Consider the following 24140-nt stretch of genomic DNA (forward strand, 5'->3'; position numbering starts at 1 on the left):
CGCGGTATTAGGCTCCACCTTCCACCCCCGCAGGAAGGCTCCCTCTGCAGAAAAAAAAAAACAACCTTGTGCTCACTTCGCTTCCACCTCACTGGCTTAAGAGGAAAGGGCCGGCCTTATATTTATTCATTTTTATTGTGTTTAGAAGATGCTTTCAGCCGCTCAGTCAGAGAGCTCTCTAAGCAACATATAAGTATGGTTGGGTTTGGGGCCTTGGCAGCAGCGCAGACATCAGAGAAAGGATGTTGGGCAGAAAGGGAGAGATGGACATGTATCAGTTGGCTGCATTATATATCCCACCTTTCCTGCAAGTCGCTTTCTCCCTCTCCCCCCATTTTGTTCTCGCAGCACACCCATTAGGCTGAAAGAAGGTGACTGGCCAAAGATCACCCAGTGAACACCATGGCTGAGTGGGAGATTTGAACCTGGGTCTTCCGGGTCCTAGTTCAACAATCTATCCAGTGCACCATATAGGAATTAGCTTTAGAAAGAGTCAAGAGGTTGTTGCCCACCTAGACAAGTGTTGTCTACTCCAAATGGCACCGACTCTTTAATGACTGTAGCCAAGCAGATCTCAGTCTGGTCGGTGCCTGGATGAGCGATAGCCTGGGAACCAAGTGTACAACCACCTTGAGTTCTGTGATGGAAGAGAGGCAGAATATAAACGCCAGGAAATAAATATCAGGGATGCTGTAGCATGCATTGGCAAAGGGCTGGAGGAGAGGATCTTTGAGGTCCATTCTGTGATACCAGCATGAGAAATCCTGTTGGCCTTTCCTTTCCCCCCTGAGCATCTTGGAGTAGCTTGCTAAAGGGCAAAACCAGGAGCAACACAGAGATCCCCCTCAAAGCAGGTCCTGGAATCGAGCTTCGGGGAGACTGTGGGATTTGTCGTGTCTGTACCAAACAGATTTGATTCATTCCCTGCGAGGAAGATGCTTCTCCGCATCCTTACAATGACAGCGTTTGGTTCCGCTGTGTAGCTCAGCAGGCGAGCGAGAGGGAAATGAAGGGGGCACAGCGGAGGCATCCTAGAAAGCATGCAGGGGATTGGGGTGGGGAGCCTGCCTCTCGGGGGGGAGATACGTATCAGCTGAGCACTGCAGGATGCAACTTAGCATTAATTAAAGGATTAAGATTCAGCAGCGGCACAGGCACAGTCTGAGCTAATCCACTGTATCAACCATTTCACACCGGTTCTCGGGGACGGTGCTGCTCATGTACATTTTGTTTCAAGATGCATATCGTCGAGTTAATATCCAAGCGCCATCCAGGGCTTTGCTTGCTCTTTAGGTGTATTTAGAGTGCTGCCAGCTGGCCTCTCGCCCCAGCAACAGTAGCCCAAGGTGAGCAAAGGGGGAAACCACAATAAGAGATTTGCTGCTCCTGGCTTTTTCGCTGGGGTGCGTGTGCTGTTTTAGGTACCTCTTGCAACATGAGTGGGGAATCTTTTTCAGCCACATTGCCTTCTGCGCAAGCTTCTGAGGGCCGCATGCCTGTGGTAGGTGGGTTCAGGAGAGGAAGGGGGCAGAGTAGTTTCAACAAACACTCCTCTCTACCCTCCATCCAGGCAGGGAAGAGACATTTGTCCTGGCCCACCCCAGGAAGGTTACCCAAAAGGGAATGTGGCCCTAGAGCTAGAAAACTGCAAAAAAAATTAGGGGGGGATAACTGGGTTATCTATGCCAGTAGGCAGAATCCTATGCATGCTTGACTGTAAGTAAGCCCATTGAACGCAATGGGGATGTATAGGGCTGCCCCATGTGCTGCTCTCAGTACCAAACATGCCCTAGTTGTTTGTTGCCGGGATGCAATATTCACAATGCCCCCTCTGTAAAAATAAAAGAGGTTTGTTGAGTTAGCTTATTTATAATTAAACCTGAACAAAATCTCATTTAAGTTTGAAATTGTCTGCAGCGATGAGCAAATCAGGTTATGCTTCAGTAGACTGGGGTTTGTGGTTTTTTCCCCCCATGCACATTAAATGGATTAAGGAACGGTCTTCATTTTATCCAGTTGTTTGCTTTGCATTTCAAATTTGCCTTTCTGTTAAAGCAAAACTGCCCATGGCTTTTAGATAAGGAGGCCGCCTTCTGAAGCAAAGAGGCTCTGGGTACCTTTGCAAACAGCATGTTGGGGAAATGTTCCTCAAATGCATCCTCACCCACTTCATATGCCACAATAGTGGAGGAAGGTGGACCTAAGGCAGCCTTGAGGTTTGATGCGGCTATTGGCTGGATCTCTTGCTCCATTGGCTGGCTTACATGATGCAGACTCATCTGGCAGCAGTGAGGAGCAGTCGCACCAGTGCTCTGAGAGAATTGGATTTCCCACTAGGTTAGATTACCGCAAGGTATTACACATGGGAAGGGACACGGGTGGCGCTGTGGGTTAAACCACAGAGCCTAGGACTTGCCGATCACAAGGTCGGCAGTTCGAATCCCCGTGACGGGGTGAGCTCCCGTTGCTCGGTCCGTGCTCCTGCCAACCTAGCAGTTCAAAAGCACATCAAAGTGCAAGTAGATAAATAGGTACCGCTCCGGCAGGAAGGTAAACGGCGTTTCCGTGCGCTGCTCTGGTTCGCCAGAAGCGGCTTAGTCCTGCTGGCCACATGATCCGGAAGCTGTACGCTGGCTCTCTCAGCCAATAAAGCGAGATGAGTGCCGCAACCCCAGAATCATTCACGATTGGACCTAATGGTCATGGGCCCCTTTACCTTTTTATTACACATGGGGCTGCCTTTGAAGATGGTTCAGAAACTGCAGGTGGTGCAGAATTCAATGGTCAGGTTGCTGAGGCAACACAGTCTGAGCTTGTAGTGCCAATCCTTGCCCAACTGTACTAAGTACCAAATAATTTCTGGGCTCGGTTTCAAAGTGCTGCTTTTGACTTATAAAGTCTTATGTGGCTCAGGACCCAAATACCTCAAGGACCACCTCTCCCCATGTGAACCAACCTGGACCCTGCAATCGTCACCCAAGTCCTTTGTGTATGTGTCCCCTCCACGGGAGGTGGAGAGGGTGGCAACAAGAGAACAAGCCTTCTCTGTGGTGGCCCCCTTGTTCATGGAATGTTATCCTCAGGGAGGCACATCTGGCACTATCACTATGTGATTTTAGGCAACAGGCCTCTTATTCACCCAGGCCTTTGGATCTCAATTTTCTGCTTATATTTTAGCAGAATAGATAGGAGTGGGATCTGATAAGTAGGTAGATAGAAAGATGATAGATAGATGATAGATAGATGATAGATAGATAGATAGATAGATAGATAGATAGATAGATAGATAGATGATAGATAGATAGATAGATAGATAGATAGATAGATGATAGATAGATATAAATAGATGATGACAGATAACTTTAGGTAGTTTTATACTTGTTTTTAATGTTCATTAAGCAACTAATCAATGTAATAATAAATAAATAAATAACGTAGCATCACTCTGGAGCATTGTGGGAAATTCAACATGCAGTTGATTATTCCCAGCCTCAACCACACAAAACTGATTGGTGCACCAGGTTTTTTGTTTTTTTTTGGGGGGGGACAGGGATGAGTCAGTGATGGGACTCCAGAACCCCAGTAGCTGCTTGAAGGTGCTTGATTCTTTCACCAGACCTGTGTCTGCTACCTGATAGTAGTATCCATTCGTTTCCCATAAACCATGTTTCATTCCAGCCATTCGCGGCCCTAATTTCACTACACCCTTTCTATGTGCATGAACAGTGTGCCCTTTCTGTGTGCACGAATTGTACACCCACCAGCATTGCACGGATGAAAACAGGACTCTCTTTCAGCGAGGGATGGGGGGGACCTATATCACTCCCCCCCCCCCAAGGTTGCTGAACTACAACTCCCTTCATCCCCATGGCTGGGGCTGATGTGAGTTGGATTCCAGTGTCTGTATAGGTTCACAGGTTTCCCAACACTGCTTCTGACCAACAGATAAAGCAAGGTGATAAAGGCTGAGGTGCAACTTCTGCCTGTTGTTTCCCTGTTAATTTGCTGATTCCTCTCTCTGACTCCCCACACCCCTGCTATTTTAACATTTCAGAATGTGGTGGTGTTTTTTTTATCTCGCTGCCGTGCTTGTCGTTTTGGCATTTTCCCAAATCACATTGAGTAGTGTTTTTCTATGAAAGGCAACTGGTCCATTCACAAACTTACAGCTGTTTACTCAGAAATAAGCCTCGCTCTCTTCAAGGGGGCTTATTACCAAGTCAGTCTACATAAGATTGCAACCTTAAACATCATTGTTATTGCTTTTATTAATAATAAAAACGACAGTGGCGGTTTCTCGAACTTCACAAACCAAATCTTGCTAAGCCTTTAAGGAGATCCTGGAGTGCTGAGCTTGGCATCTCTGCCTTTATTTAATCAGCTCCAGCAGCACTGACTGCATGTGTGCTTTTAAGCCTTGGAGTGCCAAGGTGAAATCGCAGCCCTAGCTTCTGTTTGTGAGCGGACTCAGTTATTATATCTAATTCAATAGAAAACAATATTTCATTCATCAGCCCATGCATCATTTTTTATTTCTGCATTGCTTTTTTCCTTGGAGTCTGTATTCCCTTCCTCCCTGTTTCTTTCTTTCTTTCTTTCTTTCTTTCTTTCTTTCTTTCTTTCTTTCTTTCTTTCTTTCTTTCCTTCCTTCCTTCCTTCCTTCCTTCCTTCCTTCCTTCCTTCCTTCCTTTTCTTCTTGTGGTTGAGATTGTTGTGTTTCTGCACGCTGCATGCGCCACCTTTAATTACCGTATTTTTTGCTCTATAGAACTCACTTTTTCCCTCCTGAAAAGTAAGGGGAAATGTGTGTGCGTCTTATGGAGCGAATGCAGGCTGCGCAGCTGTCCCAGAAGCCTGAAGAGCAAGAGGGATTGCTGCTTTCACTGCGCAGTGATCCCTCTTGCTGTTCTGGCTTCTGAGATTAAGATTTATTTTTTTCTTGTCTTCCTCCTCCAAAAACTGGGTGCGTCTTGTGGTCTGGTGCATCTTATAGAGCGAAAAATACGGTAATTGAAGCTTCAGTCCTATTCAGCAGTAAGCCCCATTGACTTCAGTAGGACTTATCTCTGTGTAGACATGTAAACACTTCTGCTGCAAGTTTACTTTCTATCACCTCTGCAACCAGCAGAGCCTTTGGGTGCATTCAGTTACAGGGCAGGTTGCATGCATGGAAACCATTCTTCAAAAGATTGCGGAGCAACCCCCTTTCTTTTAAGAAGGTGAGGGGGTTTCAGTCCACATTTCAAAAATGAAGCTGCCTAATTCACATTTGCTGAAACAATAGAAACACAGGCATCCCCCAAAATCCACATGTCTCCAAATTTTGATGTGCAGTTCTCTTGCTGAGTAATATGCACAAAAATGCATATACTGAAGCAAAAGGGGCGTTAAAATGCATATATTAGTGAAAGTAACATTTAAAATACGTTATATTGGGAGAATTTGCTTTGCAAAAAATGTGTGTATTAGGTGAAATCTGTACTAAAATACATGAATTTGCATGAGGACTTGTGTTGTTGGTGTTGTTGTTAATTAAAAATTTGAAAACTGAGGAACTGAGAAAAACCAAAACTGACATATTCACCCAGCCCTAGAATTTGCTGAAAAAGCAGAAGGAAAGAGAAGTGATTTGGAAAACATCTATGTTGGGCTGTCTCTACACCTATCACAACTCAATTAAAACTTTTTGCACATACCCCCACTTCCATGGACAATAGTGTGCTATCAACTGTGCTGTTGTTTTTTGAGGATGCTTGTTCAGATGTGTGCACTCCAGATCATCCAACAAATCAAAATAACATAAAAGTAAACAATATGGTTCAAAACATGGTGGAATGTTGCTGGAGATAGCCTTGCCTGTCTTTGCCGCAAAGCAAAGAATATTGTGCAATGTGTTCTGCTCCACTGGAATACTGTGGGAGGGAAGCTCACAACCTCCAACAGTATACAAATTCAAGGCTCATAAATTTAGCTGTCTTGCTCATCATGAATCCATGTACTGTTTTGGTTGCATGTTTGTTCATAAATGCGGACGTTACATACGTTGGTTTGAATTTCTGGCACACTTCTTAAGACTAATTGGAGAGGGTGAGTTAAAATTCTGCAGCTTGTTTCCTTTCCTTTCCTTCAAAGGAAGTAGTTCCATTAGCTGGCTTGTTCCGTAGTCCTTCTTTGCACTTTCCCAGGTGGAAAGGGAGTCCGTAAGCTGTTCCTTTTCAAAGCATCCTCAAGACGCCAGACAGACATATCCAGTTTCCCCGGAGAAGTTGCAAAACGGAACTGTGTTTGACTTGCATTGTGTCAAAAGTATCTTGTGTTATTTGCCAACTCTGCCTCATTGGCCCACTTTACATTTTTCTGTTCCATTCAATTAACTCGTCAAAGTCATCTGTGCAGACAGGACAGGGAGGGGGAAGAGAGCAACCATGTTAAATTAGCATCAAGCTAGTCAGTTCTGCAGTTGCTGTGTTTGTAAACTATTTTGGTTACCCGTCATATTCCAATTCCATACACATTTTTCCCAATCAGGCAGTGGGTGTGGGGGGTGGCCTCTGATAAAGGCACACAGAATGCCTTTATCTATCCCATTCACTTCAATGGAACAAGTGCCTGCATCTCTGCATCCCTCCATTAAACTAACTGGAGTTTTGTATGCGCCTGGGAGAGGGCACATGAAGATCCATGCTGCAGTGATCGTGCTCCAAAGGGATACAGAAGGAGCATGTCCCATTATCTTCAACATAGGGAATACCTGTGAGAACAATGGGATTCCAGGCATGAATCATTCCTCATTGGATCGTACGAAGATCTATGCAACTGTGGCAGGGTCCCCCAACTGATCCTGGGCTTGCCACAACACTGATAAAACCAGTGGATCCCACATGATAACTTCAGGGAGGCCATCAGAGGGCTCACAGCTCCACATGAGAGCTGTGGATTTTCCATATTTTGCTGCTTTAGGCATTACCAATGCCATCTGGCAATGCAGAAATAACTATCAGGGTCAGTAGCCACTATCCAATATATTTTCAATTGGTGGAACGTGCCATGCAGGATAACCAACAGCCATGACTTTCCAGCATAACAGATCAGCTAAGCCGTGCTGTTGAAGACAAAGAGATATCTAAGCATGCCTTGTGGGGAATTACTGTAAGCCAGTGACATGTATACGCTGGGGAGAAATGTGTACAATCTTGATTTTATCATTTTTCCCTGCAGCAGTTTCCGAGAAACAACTAGCTGTTAAGAAATGGGTCAAATTAGGCATCCAGTGATGGTCATTCTTAACTGGCAACGGCCCTTCAGGGTCTTGTGCAGAGAGTCTTCCACACTCTCTGTTATCTGATGTCTGGGACCAAATGGACCAGGGACTGTTTAGATGCAAAGCATAGGAACATAGAAAGGTGGTTTATGCTGAACCAGACCATTGCCTACTAAAGGTAAAGGTGAAGGGACCCCTGACCATTAGGTCCAGTCATGGCCGACTCTGGGGTTGCAGCCCTCATCTCGCTTTATTGGCCGAGGGAGCCGGCGTGCAGCTTCCGGGTCATGTGGCCAGCATGACTAAGCCGCTTCTGGTGAACCAGAGCCGCGCACGAAAATGCCGTTTAGCTTCCTGCCGGAGCGGGAAGGTACTATTTATCTACTTGCACTTGGACGTGCTTTCGAACTGCTAGGTTGGCAGGAGCAGGGACCGAGCAATGGGAGCTCACCCCGTCGCGGGGATTCGAACCGCCGACCTTCTGATCGGCAAGTCCTAGGCTCTGTGGTTTAACCCACAGCACCACTCGCGTCCCATATTGCCTACTACTAAATTATTATTATTCCTGTGGAACGCCCTCCCATCAGATGTCAAGGAAACAAACAACTATCTGACTTTTAGAAGACCTCTAAAGGAAGCCCTGTATAGGAAAGTTTTTAGTGTTTGATGTCTTACTGTGTTTGGTGTTTTAATTTGTTGGAAGCCACCCAGAGTGGCTAGTGGAAACTCGAAATGACGACTTAGCCCAATGTACTGTCTCCACTCAGGAACACACATATTACTTCTCTGAACCCCAGATCTATGTCGTATTTTGGATCGTCCAGAGCTTGTTGCAATAAGACCGAGAGGCTTTGCGAGGAAATGTTTTTATTTATTCTTCCTTTCTTTCCTGTCTATGCAGTCATTCCCAGCACAGCACAGTGACCCGGCCACCCACCGTGAGCATACAGCGGAGCCTTTCTGTGGAAGGGTAAGAGTTTCACTTGGGTTGTTATTGCTTTACACCAGTTTTGTGCCACATTGAGTGTCTACATACACGGACAACTGTGTGCAATTCATATGTGCATTCCTGCTCCCTAGCTCTCAGAACAGCGCTACCTATGATGCCACAGGCATTCCCCTATCTAGGCAGCTGGCAGGTTCAAATCTGCTTCGTCTCAGAAATAGGTGCTCCTTCCACTATTCCCTGAATAGCTTTTGTATCTGTCCCAGACAAAAACAGGCAGTGTGCTTTTCCTGAGCACTGTGCTTCCCCGCAAAACAACACGCTTCCAGTTCTGGCAATAGTTTGTGGGCTCTGTGAAATGGGGTAAAAATACCTGCCCATTCAGAGTGAGGACAGCAAGCATTCGCCCTTGCTCTCACTTGGCTTTGTAACATGGTCACATCTTCCAGTCCTGATTGGTTGCGTGGCAACGTGACAGCATGCTGATGTCAAAGTAGCTGCTGGAAATAGGGGCAGAAAGAAAGGGGAAATCTGGAAGGGGGCAGCTGACATGGTGAAGGGCTGTAGATCCATGGTAATATCTCCCTTACATGCAGAAGGTTCCTGGTAGAAGGCCATAAACCTCTGCCAGTCAGTGTAGAGACAGTGCTGAGCTAGATAGATGAAGGGTCTGGCACACTATAAAACAGCTCTGAATGTATGCGGAAGGGCCTTAGCTCAGTGGTAGAGCACCTGCTTTGCACACAGAAAGTTGCAGGTTCAATTCCCAGCTTCTCCAGATAGGATAAAGAACTGCTACTCTCTGAAATCCTGCCAGTCCGTGTAGGCAATACAAAGCTAGATGAATCAATGGTCTGACACAGTATAAGGCAGCTTCCTACGGTCTTCCCATAGACTGTATTCAATGCCAGTCTTAAAGCAGAATTGTTGAAAGTAATGGGCATGACTGACTTAGCTTCATTCATTCCAGTTTGGCCGCACTAGATAGCCCTGAAGTCATGCAAGGTGCCTAAAGATGGACTTTATCTTAGGTTTCGCTCACTTCCATGTCCAAACTAAGCTCCTCTTTTCTTCACGGAGTTGTTGTGTTTGGAAAAATATGTACTGCTGGGGTAGCTGGAGAATGGCCTCGAGGAACCAGGTATATCCTATCCCCGTCTGACTTCTCTGTGTTGATAACTCACCAAGACTTTTATCAGAGTACAGTACATGACATGCAGAGGTGGCTGGCCACCTATTGGGACCGTTTGGGTGGAAGGCAAGGAAGTCCAAAAAAGGCAGAGCTGGACCCCATGATAGGCAGAGCCAACTAATTCCAGTTCTGACTCCATCCTCCTCCATGCTGAGCTCTGCAAGGCCAAACCTGAGACTCAGGAGGAAGCTGGTGGGAGCTGGCTGAGGGCAAACTGAGGTTAGTGGGTTAGCTCCCCAGTCACCCTAATGGACCAGCCTTCACTGAGTTCATGGTCTGCAGCGACTTTTCCCAATTGGGTACCCTCCATATGTTTTGGTTTAAAACTCCCATCAGCCCCAGCCAACATGGCCAATGGTCTTGCGGGACTTCAGGAGAAGAAAAGGCTTGAGAGTAAAGCCTACACAGAACCAAAGTGGAGTTCTTAAGACGGTTGGATGCTGTGTCGTACGACTCTTTTCGGCAAATGCTGCCAAATGTATTGCTCTGCTTTTCTTTGGATCACATCAGCGAGGTCGAGAGTGGAGTCTTATCACAGCCCAGGACCTCCATACACACTACCCAAGCTTGCGCCCCATGGAGTTCACTTTGGTGCTGCTTTCTTGTTGTTGTTTAGTCGTTTAGTCATGTCCGACTCTTCGTGACCCCATGGACCAGAGCACGCCAGGCACTTCTGTCCTCCACTGCCTCCCGCAGTTTGGTCAAACTCATGCTGCTAGCTTCGAGAACACTCTCCAGCCATCTCGTCCTCTGTCGTCCCCTTCTCCTTGTACCCTCCATCTTTCCCAACATCAGGGTCTTTTCCAGGGAGTCTTCTCTTCTCATGAGGTGGCCAAAGTATTGGAGCCTCAGCTTCAGGATCTGTCCTTCCAGTGAGCACTCAGGGTTGATTTCCTTCAGAATGGAGAGGTTTGATCTTCTTGCAGTCCATGGGACTCTCAAGAGTCTCCTCAAGCACCATAATTCAAAAGCATCAAACAATGCAGGAGGCAGCAGTTGTGAGTTCCCGGTCTCTGCAGCCACAGCAGGCGCTGTGATTCCTCGGAGGTTTGACTTCAACCCCAGGTGCACGTTCCGTTGTCTCTTCAGACAGATGGATGCCAACAACCAGGTTGGGGAAAGCTGCTCAACAGAGATTTCCTTTTCCTGTTCTGGCTATTTTGGGGGGGTGGCGCCCAATCTATTGGGAACTTATTCAGTGCAATCCCCATTTATACTTCTGGCGCCATTTCAGTGGGTCTTCAGAGGACTTATCAGTGGACCGGTCTCTTTGCAGCAACAATTTTAGCTCCCTTCTCTGGTGGGTAGCATCTATTCCTACTTTCCCCTGGTCTGCACCTAAAACAAAAACAAAAAAACATTATTTGACCAATGTTGGATGCTACACATGCCTGCAGCTTCTGAAGAATCTCATCTTTGTTGCTCCAAAATCCCTGGAGCATGGTGAGAAATAAAAATAGAGTAAAGCAGGTAGGGGGAAGAGAGAGAAAGAGGAATGAAAAGTGTTTAACTATGGACGGGCAAGAACTGTGGGTGCTCAGAAACTGGACTGCCAGCTCCATCTACTGGCCGGATGCAGGAAATGTATTTTATAGCAGTCCATTCTATTTAACGAAAGGTCTGTGCCCATAGCAGAACTGAGCAGCGGAGTTTTGAATCGATAGAGGTGACTGTGCCACTTTGAAGTGCAAGTAAAGGCCCTCTCCCAGAACCCCACCAAGTGGGAGAAAGACCCTCTCCAAAGATCTCAAAATCCAGGCAGGTTCACATGAGGCGATAGGGTATTTCAGATAACTTGGACCTATTTGCGATTCTATTGGATTCCCAGTTGCTGCCGATTACATTGGCATGTGTCTATATATGCTTGCCTATGTCAACATAAAGGGAAGTATCTCATTGGTCAATACAATATTAGGATAAGGCAATAGTAAGAATGGAGGATGAAATTGATGGACTATGCAGAATTAGATAAAGTAACAAGAACGATTCGAAACCTGCGGGACCAGAGATTCTCAGAAGACTGGAGTAAATTTACAGACTATTTGAAAAGTAATTGTGATGAACAGATTACACTAGTAGGTTTGCAAGAAGTTTTGTAAGGTGAATTATTTGAAATATTGCAAAAAAGACAATGAGGAGAATTATTAGTTAAAGATAATTAAAGGTAATATGAAATTAAGAAATGCAAAATACGTGATAAGAACGGAAAATCATCAAAGGTGTTGACGGAAGTCCAACAAATATTGTATAAGATGAGAAGTTCTGTTGTATGAATTAATTATGAATTAATATGTTAAAAACTGATAAAAATGTATAAAACACAAAGAGATAGCTGAGAAAGGAGAAAGTAAAAAAAAAAAAGGATATGGCAACAGCACAGTAAGCTGCCTTGTACTGAATCAAACACAATGGTCCATCTAGTGGAAGGAAATGGAAAGGAACTGCTCAATAGGAGACATATACAACCCAGTCAGCCCAAGACATTTTGGCACCTGAGGCTGGCTTTAAAATGGTCCCTCGCCCACCCCACAAGGGAAGAAGAGGTCGGGGAAGATCTAAATCAGGAGCAAAGGGGCAGGGGTCGAGAAATATGAACATTGGGATCAGCTGTCCTGGTGGACCCTTCTGCCCGAAGCAGTCTTCTCACCTTGCCTCATAGGTGGGCTGGTCCTGAATCCAGGTCTCTTAAATGAATGAGCAATGTCCTTTTCTTTCCACAGAGAACCTCGCAAAGTTGTCCTGCACAAGGGGTCAACAGGGCTCGGTTTCAACATCGTAGGCGGAGAAGACGGCGAAGGCATTTTTGTATCCTTCATCCTAGCGGGTGGGCCAGCCGACCTCAGTGGAGAGCTTCAGAGGGGAGACCAAATTTTATCTGTAAGTATTTCCTACGCACGGATTTAATTTTTAGTTAAAGCAAAAAATGCAGCTTTCCCTTACGTTGTGTTGGGGTCTGTTTTTTGGCTTGTTTTCAGATGGGGTTCCCACCATTAACTAAAAAAAATTCAGTATATTGGGCATATATTAACCAAGAGCAGGGGAGGGGAATTGGATTGTGATTACCTCCATCTCACGGACTAAGTTTGAAAGAATCAGAATTGTAGAGTTGGGAGGGGGTGCCGAGATGTTGGGATACTGCCAGGGAGACAAAGTCCGTCTGCCGGACGATCCATCAATCTCCCATAGGCATGCAGTATCAGCAATTAGCGACATGAGTTTCTAGAAAATATCTTGCCACATTCCAGAGCTCATGCACACTCTATCAGCAGATAATGCACAGCAAAAGTCGCACGCAGGAGAGCATTATTTACAAGTTTTATTCTGCGTTGACCAGAACAAAGAAAAACATGACTGCCTGTATCAGTGTCTCCAACACAGAGAGAAACGAAAGCAATAGAAACATAAACATCCTGTGAACAGGAAATACGCAGACTCTGACTCACAAAGCCTGCTCCCTTTTAAGGTGGAACGGAAATATCCTAACACGAGGTCATCTAGTCCCTCGTTCAATGCAGGAATCTAAACCAAAGCATCCATGGCAGATGACCATCCAACCTCTGCTTAAAAACTTCCAAAGAAGGAGAGTCCACGACCACCTTAAGAGAGTTTGTTCCACTATTGAACAGCTCCTCCTGCCAGAAAGTTCTTCCTGATGTTTAGTCAGAATCTCCTTTCTTGTAACTTAAAGCCATTGGATCGTGTCCTTCCCTCCAGAACAGGAGAAAGCAAGCTTGCTCCATCTTCCATGTGATGGCCCTTTAGATATTTGAAGATGGCTCTCATATCTCCTCTCCGTCTTCTCTTTCCCAAGCTAAACATACCCAACTCCCTCAACCGTTCCTCATAGGGCTTGATTTCCAGACCCTTGATCATCTTGGTTGCCCTCCTCTGCACACCTTCCAGCTTGTCAATATCCTTCTTAAAGGCAGGAGATAAACTTTTGGCTGGGGCAGGTTTTCCCCCCGACCAACACCTGATGTCATGAAGTGTAGAGCAAGTGGTTGCAGCTTGGCTGAAATGGCCTGGTGGCCAAGTGGGAAGGCCTGTGGGTCAGAAGCCCCACCCCCACCCCTAACCAAAAATAATCCTACATTGGAGTGGTGGGCTAGCAGCAAATTGTCTCCCTTATCATCCAGCCTTAGCTTGGTCAGCCTTATCTCAGTGGTAGAACACATGTTTTGCATGCAACAAGGTAGGACTGGAAAATGCCCCTGGCAAAGAACCTGGAGAGCTCCTGTCTGTTAGTGTAGACCAGTGTTTCCCAAACTTGGGTCTCTAGCTTTTTTTGGACTACAACACCCATCATCCTTCCCGCCGGAGCGGTACCTATTTATCTACTTGCACTGGTGTGCTTTTGAACTGCTAGGTTGGCAGGAGCAGGGACTGAGCAACGGGAGCTCACCCCGTCACAGGGATTCGAACCGCCAACCTTCTGATCGACAAGTCCTAGGCTCTGTGGTTTAACCCACAGCGCCACCCACGTCCTCCTAGTTACCAGCTCTAGTTACCGGCAAAATCCGTCACTATGATGGGCTGTTCTACTCCAACAGCCACCAAGGGTCAAGAGAAAGTGAGATTTGATCACTCCTCCAGTTCCTGGTCCAGCAAACAGGGTCTGTGTTGGCAATGTCTCTCCTTGGTCTATCTGCAATCCTGCCTTTTAGCAGCATAGCAACTTGCCAAGTTGGACTGTTGGTCCATCAATAGCGTCTGCATTGGACAGGCAGTGGCTCTCCAGGGTTTCAGGTGAGTTGTTCCCAGCTCTACCTGAAGATGCTAGAGATTTAACCTCGGACCTTCTTGTGCAAGGCAGATGCTCAGGCACTGAGATATGTCCTCTGCAAATCAGGGCAGGGAGGGAGACAGACAGGCATCTTCTCTGATCCTGTCGAGTCCTGCCTGCCTACTTTTCCATGAGACTGGAATGCAAATCTGGGCTTCCAAAAATCTCACATGCTGAGAACCCGAAACAATTCATTGCAGGAGAGAACTCAGGTTGACATTCAGCTCCCCTTTCCCCCCTAAAGAGCAAAGAACCAAGCTTTATTGATGTCTTTAGTTGTTTAGTATTATTATTTTATTTGCTTTAAGAGAGCAAGTGTGGTGTAGTGGTTAAGAGCGGTGGACTCGTAATCTGTTGAACCGGGTTCGCGTCTCCGCTCCTCCACATGCAGCTGCTGGGTGACCTTGGGCCAGTCACACTTCTTTGAAGTCTCTCAGCCCCACTCACCTCACAGAGTGTTTGTTGTGGGGGAGGAAGGGAAAGGAGAATGTTAGCCGCTTTGAGACTCCTTAAGGGGAGTGAAGGGCAGGATATCAAATCCAAACTCCCCCTCCGCCACCGTCTCCTCCTCCTCCTCCTCCTTTTCTTCGTCTTCGTCTTCATCTTCTTCTTCAGATCAAGTCTGCCATCTAGTGGGTATGAATGAGCATGGCATACACCCCAAGCACACTCTCAGATGAGCCATGCAGGGCTTGAGATCTCTGTGTTCTTAATGAATTGGACTGCAGCTCCACAATTCGTTTTCCAAATTTGCGATGGATTTTGTGTGTGTGTGTGTGTGTGTGTGTGTGCGCGCGCATGTGTGTGTGTGTGTGTGTGTGTGTGTGTGCATGCACATAAGGAGGTTAGATTGGCCTCAGTCAGGACCAGGGCCTTTTCAGCTTTGGCCCGGCCTGGTGGAATGCCCTACCGCAGGAGATCAGGGCCCTGCGGGATTTGACATCTTTCTGCAGGGCCTGCAAGATGGAGCTGTTCCGCCTGGCCTTTGGGTTGAACTCAGTCTAACCACCCCCCCCCTCTCATTTTTATTATTTTATTTTATTTGATGGAACCCCTTATATGGGATTTTGTATATAAATTTTCCCTCTCCTCTTTTTGCTGGCCCATGTAGCACCAGCATGGATAGTTGGCCCTGGTGAATATTTGACATTTTCTCCCCTTATGGCTTTGATCTACAGGCTACCACTAAAACGAGACTGCATGTTAAGCTGCATTTTAAACTGTATTCTAATTTATATTTCAATCAATTGTTTGTTTGGGATTTTTTTAAACTGTTTTTTCTGTATTTATATTCAGTGTTAGCTGCCCTGAGCCCTGTCTTGCCAGGGAGGGCAGGGTATAAATAAAATTATTATTATTATTATTATTATTATTATTATTATTATTATTATTATTATTATTATTATTATTAAAGCTTTGTAAGCCTTTGGATACCTTTTGTGCATTTAGCCCCTGCAACATTACCATAATTGCCCTTTCCTTTTTACACTGATAGCGTGGAATTTGGAAATAATTCTTCTCTAAGGAATGTGCACAGTTAAATGAACACACATTTCCAGGGATCCCAAAGCTGGTTCCCAATTTCTGCTCACAATCTGCCCCCCGAAACAAAATTCAGGTCCATGCTATCCTGATAGGAGCTGGTTTCCTTATCAACATCCATGTCAAACATTTCAAGAGTGAGAGTTTGATAGACATGAGACCACCATGAAAAAAAGCCTTGGAGCTGATCTTATGATCAGGGATGGAGGCAAAGGGTTGACATTTTTAAGGGAGGCTTGGAGGACCTTTGCCCTCCAGATGTTGTCAGACTGCAAATCTCATCAGCTCCAGCCAGCATGAATGATAGTCAGGGATGCTGGAAGCTGGAGTCCAGCAAAAGCTGGAGTTCGGCAGGGCCGAAGGTTCCTACGTCATCAATATCTCCAGGACAAAGATAACAGACTGGAATGGAACTTGACTGGCACCCAGTAAGCCTAGGCCACAGCAGCAGTCTTGAAGTGCAGAGTCATTGTTGCCTGCAGTCATCTCTGGTCGGGTGCCAAGGAATTTTAGCTTATTTTGTAGCCGCATTCTCTGCAAGAGACAAATAAGCCACTTGGCATAATCTTGGCATGCAAAAAACAAAAAACCCAACACCCAATGCTTTGTGTTTCATCAGTCAAATGGAAGAGAAGCAATCATCCAATTAGGCTTTGTGTATTTCCTCCAGCGAATTTGGAATGGAGCAGCGTTTGAGTTAATCAAGCTCAAATAACAACAATAAATGCATTCTTCCATATCCATCCCAAGTAAAAAAATAAGGGGGGGGGGGAAATGATGTTCAAGCCTTTTCCAAGGCAGTTATCACTAAGCAATTTACTGAAGGAAGGCCACTGGTGGTTAGATTTCAGCAAAAAACCAGCAACACAAAAAACACACACAAAACCAACAACAACTTAGGTTTGCTTGCCAAAATACTTAAGACGTGGAAAGGTAGGAAAGACCCAACCAACAGAGATGCAGTGAGTTGTAGTCAACTAAGTTTTACTCAGAACAAACCCACTGAAATCAATGAACACAAAGAAATTGAGTCAATTGATTTCAATGTGTCTACTCTGAGCAGTGGCGTAGCGTGGGTTGTCAGCACCCGGGGCAAGGCAAGTAATTTGCGCCCCCTAACCTGTGGATTTGCGCCCCCTAACACGTGGATTTGCATCCCCTAACCCTAATCCCCAGATGTTGCGCCCGGTGCAGCCGGCCCCCCCTGCACCCCCCCCCCCACGCTACGCCACTGACTCTGAGTAAGACGTAGCTGAATACCACCCATTGCTGCGACCCTCCAGTCATCAGAGACGTATTGTTCTTATTTCTTTCCTATGTGCATCACTTCTTGTGAAGCATCTTAAAGCCATTTCACAACACAGTAAAAAGCCATAAATGTCCACGTAGAGGGTTTGTTGAAAGAAGAAAGTCTTCAACCAGAGCTGGAAAGAAAAGAAATCTAAGAAGCACCTGTCTTTCAGGAGTTTGCAGGGAGAAAGCCAATTCTCATTGAAAATGCTATCTTTTCATGAATAAATATGCGATGGGGACGTATTCAAACATGCCGCCACTACCCCATCTGCAATATGAAGTGGTTAGTCCAGTGAAAACATATATAGTTATTCCAGTGGTGGGCGTGCTAGAGGTCACCACACCAGAGCTAAATTGCTTGGCTGAGTAAGTGTGTGACCTTTGAAAGTCAGGAGGTCAGAAGTGGGTGGTCTATAGCCCTAAACATAATTCCACGTGTCCTTTGCCCTAATTTCAAAAGGCTTCTGCAAGAGATCAGATTAGGCCTCCAGCAACAGTGATTAATTTCTTCCCTGGCTGCCTGGTGGACTGGGAGGAAGGAGGGTAGAGGGGGAAGGAGAGAGAAATGTCCACTGGGCTGCTTCGATCTGCAGAACTGCCAACACAATACCAGCTCCACACATCCCTTCTAGTCCTACAAGTCATTTAGATATGTAAGAAACAAATCATTTAGTGTGGCAGCACCTACACTTTGGAACTCCCTGCCACTTGACAACATACAGGTACCTTTTTTATATATATATAAATCTTTATTAATTTAAATTACACACATATACAAAGAATTTGCAATATCATACTACAAAAAGAAAATTAAAGAAAAAAGAATTAAGAAAAGAAGAAAATACAGAAAAAACAAAGAAGAAAAAGCAGATTTACGTGCATAAAAAAACCTTAATCTTCCTAATTAATACTTAAATAAACACTTAAATAAAAAAGACTTCTGACAAAACAGCAGACAGGTACCTTTTTGGTGCTATGTTGAAGTTACATGTGTAGAAGTTACCTCCTATTAGCTCTTTTTTATTTTTAGTCATCTTTCGAATGCTTTTAAATACCTGTTTTTAGCTGCTTTCTGTAGAAAATCTCAAGGTTTTTGTTTTATGTTTTTGTAAGCTGCCTAAATGAAGGTTGTTGTTTCTCCAGTCAAGCAGCATACAAATTCTGTTAATCAATTAGTTGTGGGAGGAAGTAAAGTTGTCCTTCGGGGCATCAGAAGCAACTTTTGTGGCAGATCAGAGATATTGCTCATCTAGCTTTGTTCAACTATCAGGGGGAGTTTGGGGAAATCAAATTTATCTCCTGCTTGCTGGTTTCCTGTAGGAATCTGATTGGCTGGTGTAATAATAATAATAATAATAATAATAATAATAATAATAATATCTTTATTGTCATTGCCCCCTTCGGGGACAACGAAATTACTTGACTGCTCCATAAAAACACTAATTAAACAATACAGTATAATACATCAAGGGAGATTAGATGACTTTCAAAGTCCAGGTTTCCAATTCAGGGCCGAGATCGCTCTGGAGAAGAAGCTGTTCTTAAGACGGCTCGTTCTTGTCTTCATCGTCCTGTATCTCCGTCCCGACGGCAGGAGCTCGAAGAGACAGTGACCAGGATGCGATGGATCTTTTACTATGTCCAGTGCCTTCCTATGGCACCTTGTGGCATAAATCTGCTCTAAGGTGGAGAGTGGGCAGCCAACAATGCTCTCTGCTGCCTTAACAACCCTGCACAACCCCATCCTGTCCTGGGCAGTACAGCTTCCGTACCACACACATAAGCCATAGGAAGATGGTGGACTAGATAGGTCCTTTCGATCTGATCTGGAATGGCTGTTTTTGGTTTATCCTTGCCTTTTCTGACAAGCAGTGGCTCTTCAGGGGCCAGTTTCTTGGGGAAGATGAGATCCACACAGCCCCATATAATAATCTAGCAAGCAGGTATTGACTTTCCATGCCCTCATTGTGGGCTGCACCTCCAAAGCAGAAACCTACAGAGCACTGGGACTTGAACACACCTGTGGCTCACCAAACTGCATACAGGATTTCATTCCACTCATTAATAGTTTCCCTGCAAACTCCACCAGGTGGCAGCACAGGATTTTTATTAGTTTGGGTATTACAGCAGGTAATAAATTGGTTGAATGGAAATCTGCATTTTCTGTTCCACAATGGAAGCTGTTCTCATTGAGGATACTTGTACACATTGTCCGATTTATTCCGGGGGGTTACAAATACATTCCCAAACATTCTACTTTTGAGAAACTCATAGGAGTTAGATAACTGAAGTTAAGAAAAACCCAAAAGCTTATACTATGTGATACTATACTGTACACAAATAATATTGGTTTGGATCAGGTTCAAAATTGTTTGCTAATTAGTCAGGCTGAGACTCCACAATATTTTCCTCTATTTCCCATACACCCTTAAAAGCAAAAATCAATTCATTACCCAATCTTCCCAACATGCTCTCTTGCATCTCGCTGGAGCTGCTGCCAAAGTTTGTGATTCCTCAGGTCTGCTATTAATATTATTATATTTATTTATATCCCACCTGTTTCGCAGATTGGGACTCAATGGGGCTTCTGCTAATTAAAACAACGCAAAAAAAATGTTCAAAAGTTCATTCCTAAAAAAGACCAGAGACATTTCTCCTAGGAATAATGGAGTCAGATGTTCCCAAGAATTATAAGAATTTATTTCTCTGTGTAACAACTGCAGCTCGAATTTTATAGGCTTAAAAGTGGAGGGAGGGAGAAGCCCCAACAAGGGAGGAATGCAGTTGGCAAGTCTAACCAACAGAACAAGAGAGCAAGATAAAACAGTAGTTAAAGAGGATCGTAAAAAGTTTGTAGAGCATATGAAGAATTATTGTAAACAGGTTAAAATGTTAGCAGCTTTAGGATAAATTCAGCAGTATGAAATAAAATGTGAAAAGAGAAGATATGGAGCGACTGGAATATGTAGTGCTGAAAGATAAATAGAAGGAAGCCATGGAAAGGTGGAAGGGAAGTCAAATGTTTTAATTTTTGACTGCTGAAAATTGTAATGATTTTTTTTTTAAAAAAATTAAAACTAAAGCAACACAGGTAAAATACAAAAAAGCTAAAAAATGTATAAAATATAATCGGTAAAAGGAAATAGAATTAAAACAATATAAAAAATAGTAAAAACAGCACAGCACTAATAAATCCTTTTCTTTAAAAAACAAACGGGCAGCTCCCAAAGGCCTGTAGGAATAAAACAGTCTTCACCTGCCAGCAGAAGGACAACAGGGAAGGAGCCCGTCTAGCTTCTCTAGGGAGGAAGTTCCAAAGCTCAGGAGCAGCCACCAAGAAGGCCCTTCTCCAATATCCCTACCCACAAAGATTCCAAAGCCCTGGCAGGTTGGCAATGGGAGACTGGGTCAAGGTCAGGATACCAGCAACTTGCAATGTTCACCTCAAATACAAGGTGAGAATTATGTTCCTCTGAGCCAGGGTTCCTCCACCCACCCACTGCTTTCAACAGCTCAAACCTACATCTGTCAATGATTCTCCAACCCCTCAGTGCTGATCAGTTTGGTAGGGTTTCGTTATAGCACGTTCAGCCTCGCTTGTGGTCCATCATCAGGCATGTCCAGTTCCCTCCCTCTTGTCTCGCTTCTGTTTACTTATTTCTCACTTTCGCATCCCGCCTTTGCACCGAGAATCTCGGCACGGCATACACGATTCACTCCCTTTTCGTTTTATCGTCACAACAACCCTGTGAAGTAGGCCAGCCTGAGAGGCGGTGGAACGGCTTAAGGTCACCTAAGGAACTTTGTGGCCAAGTGGCACTTTGAAACCCTGATTTTATAGGTTCTGGTCTAGCACCTTAACCCCACTGCACCGCACTGGCTCTCCCATGTACTCTTCTCACTTGTTAATAATAATAATAATAATAATAATAATAATAATAATAATAATAATAATAATAATTTATTTATACCCCGCCCATCCGGCTGGGTTTCCCCAGCCACTCTGGGTGGCTTCCAACAAAACACTAAAATACAATAGCCTAATAAACATTAAAAGCTTCCCTAAACAGGGCTGCCTTCAGATGTCTTCTAAAAGTTTGGTAGTTATTTTTCTCTTTGACATCTGGTGGGAGAGCATTCCACAGGGCGGGCGCCACTACCGAGAAGGCCCTCTGCCTGGTTCCCTGTAACTTGGTTTCTCACAGTGAGGGAACCACCAGAAGGCCCTCAGCGCTGGACCTCAGTGTCCGGGCAGAATGATGGGGGTGGAGACACTCCTTCAGGTATACTGGACCGAGGCCGTTTAGGGCTTTAAAGGTCAGCACAAACACTTTGAATTGTGCTCAGAAACGTACTGGGGAGCCAGTGTAGGTCTTTCAAGACCAGTGTTATATGGTCTCGGCGGCCACTCCCAGTCACCAGTCTAGCTGCCGCATTCTGGATTAGTTGTAGTCTCCTGCCTCTGCTTGAAATCTTTGCTGCAAAAGTCAGTGTCGTGCACTGTGTTCTCAGACATGCAAAGGCTCCCCACTCCTACACGTAGCTCCTGGCCTGCCCTCGCTTTATTGTTAGACCATCTTAATTCCACCCCTGACCTTTGCAGATATCAACCCATGCTGCTCAGTTCTTTGTCTGCAACAACTCTTGGCTGTTTTTGAGGGTGCTTAGACACGCATACACACCACTGCAGAGGTTTTTAGCGTTCCTCCTCCTACACGCTTCCTCTTGCTTTGCCTCCCATTCTCTCTCACTCTCGCACACCCTTCAGACATGCCTAACCAAAAGAAAAATACCCCAAACAAACAAACCGCTTTCCTCACCAAAATGAAATTTGCTGCATAATTCTGTGGACATTTCAGGCCTTGCTCCAGCTGGCCTGGATTTTAGCCAGCCTGGGCAACTTCGACAACAACAAAGAATTGGCACCATACCGTTCCTGGCTCTCAAGAGGTGGAAAAAGACCTTTTATTTCTTGAATGTATATAAAACCTCACTCAAGGGGCCTCAAAGCAGCTTTCTATTCCAAGAGGGTGGGTGGGTGGGAGGGAGGGAAGGAGGGAGGGAGGGAGGGATGAGAAAATCTGTCTGCTTCTGCCCCCTGTTGCTTTCACATGTTTTCAGTCCATAATCCCATTTCTTCTTGTCTGAACTATGGAACGCACTCGTGTTTCTTTGCTTCTCTTCTCCCCCTTGCAGGTGAATGGGATCGATCTTCGTGGTGCTACCCATGAACAGGCTGCTGCAGCGCTCAAAGGCGCAGGCCAGACTGTGACCATTATAGCACAATACCAGCCAGAAGGTAGGCTTGCCAAATGTCAAGAGATGCTAGAAGTAACTCTTTATCAATGGAAAACACCATCCTTCAAAGTGGGGTCTGTTGTGCAGGAACATTTTGAGTTGTATCCAACTAAGCTCAACTCCAGAATGGAGCCATGGACACAAACGGGCCTGTGTTAGACAAGCCTATTATTTCCAGTGTGTCTACTCTTGAGTAGGACTAACATTGGTGCAGCCTTTTGTTGAATAGCAAATATAAATTAATTTGAGCTTCAAAAAGTTACTGCCCCAAAATGACAGCTCTCACTTGTTTTCATTCTGCTACGTATTTGGCTTTCATCAGAAGTTTCCAGGACACAATTATGAGCCACATGGAGTGGTTCTGTGTCTCTCTGTTTCCATCGGGTTGGAAATGATTTTTCCCTTTTGTGTTCCTTTGGTAGCCTATCTCCCTCTGTGTTTTATTGCTTATGATTGTGAGTACCAATTGTTACAAGGTATTGGCTGGGAACAGGAATAAATGAAGTGCTAGATAACTGTAGCAAACAGATCCTTTCCATCTTCATGCTAAAAAGAGAAATTAGAAGTGGCCAACGCTAGAAGGATATTCTGAAGATCCTCTGCCTATTTCATCATTTGGTTAGATGTGTGGCTACATGAACTGGGCAGTACATGTTCCCACTACATGTTTGTAGTGCCTGGTCTGCATTCATGTTTCTTCATGCAATGATGAGCCAATAGCTTTGATCAAACAAATATACTATAGAACTGCTAGGTTGGCAGAAGCTGGTACAGAGCAACAGGAGCTCACCCTGTTCCACTACTGACCTTCTGATCAACAAGCCCAAGAGGCTCAGTGGTGTAGACCACAGCACCACCCACATCCTGAAAAACGACAGCTCCCTCGGCCTGAAAAGCGAGATGAGCGATGCACCCACTAGTTGCCTTTGACTGGACTTAAGCGTCCATGGATCTTTTACCTTTATCACACAGGGAAAATTAGAATGGGTGCTTGCATTTGCCAGCACTTAGAAATAAATGAAGATTATTGTGTAATGGCTGCCTTGTCTCCCATTCATACAAGTGAGAAGCTAGGCCTTCATTTCATCTGGAAGGCTAAATGCAGACTAGCTCCACATCTGCAGATTGGTAGCAGTAGAGAGAGTCCTAGTCTTCCAAGTTGTGGGGCGCTTTTTTGATGCTTCTGACATGTTAAATTGATGTTGATGAAATGACAACAGAGCAGTCTTCCCCACATTTCTGATACCTACAGTGCTTCCCCACCCCGACCCCTGAAGTAGCCTTGCACGGACATTTCCTCTCCAAACTAACCTTGAATGAAAAGGGGTCTCCCAAATATATTGCACCACTTGCAGGTGGGGAATTTTCATTTTTACACCACTGCCTGTGGCTGTAACAGAGCACCTCCTGTTGCCTGACATTTCCCCTTGAATTCTCCATTAACAACAGCAAGCAGGCACCAATAGGACCTCCATCACCACTGTGGAGACCACGGTGCCACTGTTGTCATCAAGGACAATGCCCCTTCAAGTTTTGAAAACCACACCACCCCAGTTTTGAAGTGCAAGTTCTGTAGTAAGGTAAAGGTAAAGGGACCCCTGACCATTAGGTCCAGTCGTGACTGACTCTGGGGTTGCGGCGCTCATCTTGCTTTATTGGCCGAGGAAGCTGGCGTTGGTCCGCAGACAGCTTCCAGGTCATGTGGCCAGCATGACTAAGCTGCTTCTGGCTAACCAGAGCAGCACACGGAAACGCCGTTTACCTTCCCGCCGGAGTGGTACCTATTTATCTACTTGCACTTTGACGTGCTTTCGAACTGCTAGGT

The 24140-nt window shown here is 45.2% G+C and overlaps 1 protein-coding gene across 1 annotated transcript in view; it reads left to right on the plus strand.

The window, feature by feature from the left end:
• The window catches only part of DLG2 (discs large MAGUK scaffold protein 2), a 907935-nt gene that overhangs the window by 711776 nt on the left and 172019 nt on the right, over window positions 1-24140 (plus strand). The window contains exons 17-19 of the mRNA XM_081196960.1: window positions 8163-8231; window positions 12120-12276; window positions 22214-22316. Of these exons, the coding sequence (XP_081053086.1) occupies window positions 8163-8231; window positions 12120-12276; window positions 22214-22316 (329 nt within the window). The remainder of the gene's footprint in view (window positions 1-8162; window positions 8232-12119; window positions 12277-22213; window positions 22317-24140) is intronic.

The sequence above is a fragment of the Podarcis bocagei genome (assembly GCF_964188305.1).
Source record: "Podarcis bocagei genome assembly, chromosome: 6".
In the NCBI taxonomy this organism is placed as follows: Eukaryota; Metazoa; Chordata; class Lepidosauria; order Squamata; family Lacertidae; genus Podarcis; species Podarcis bocagei.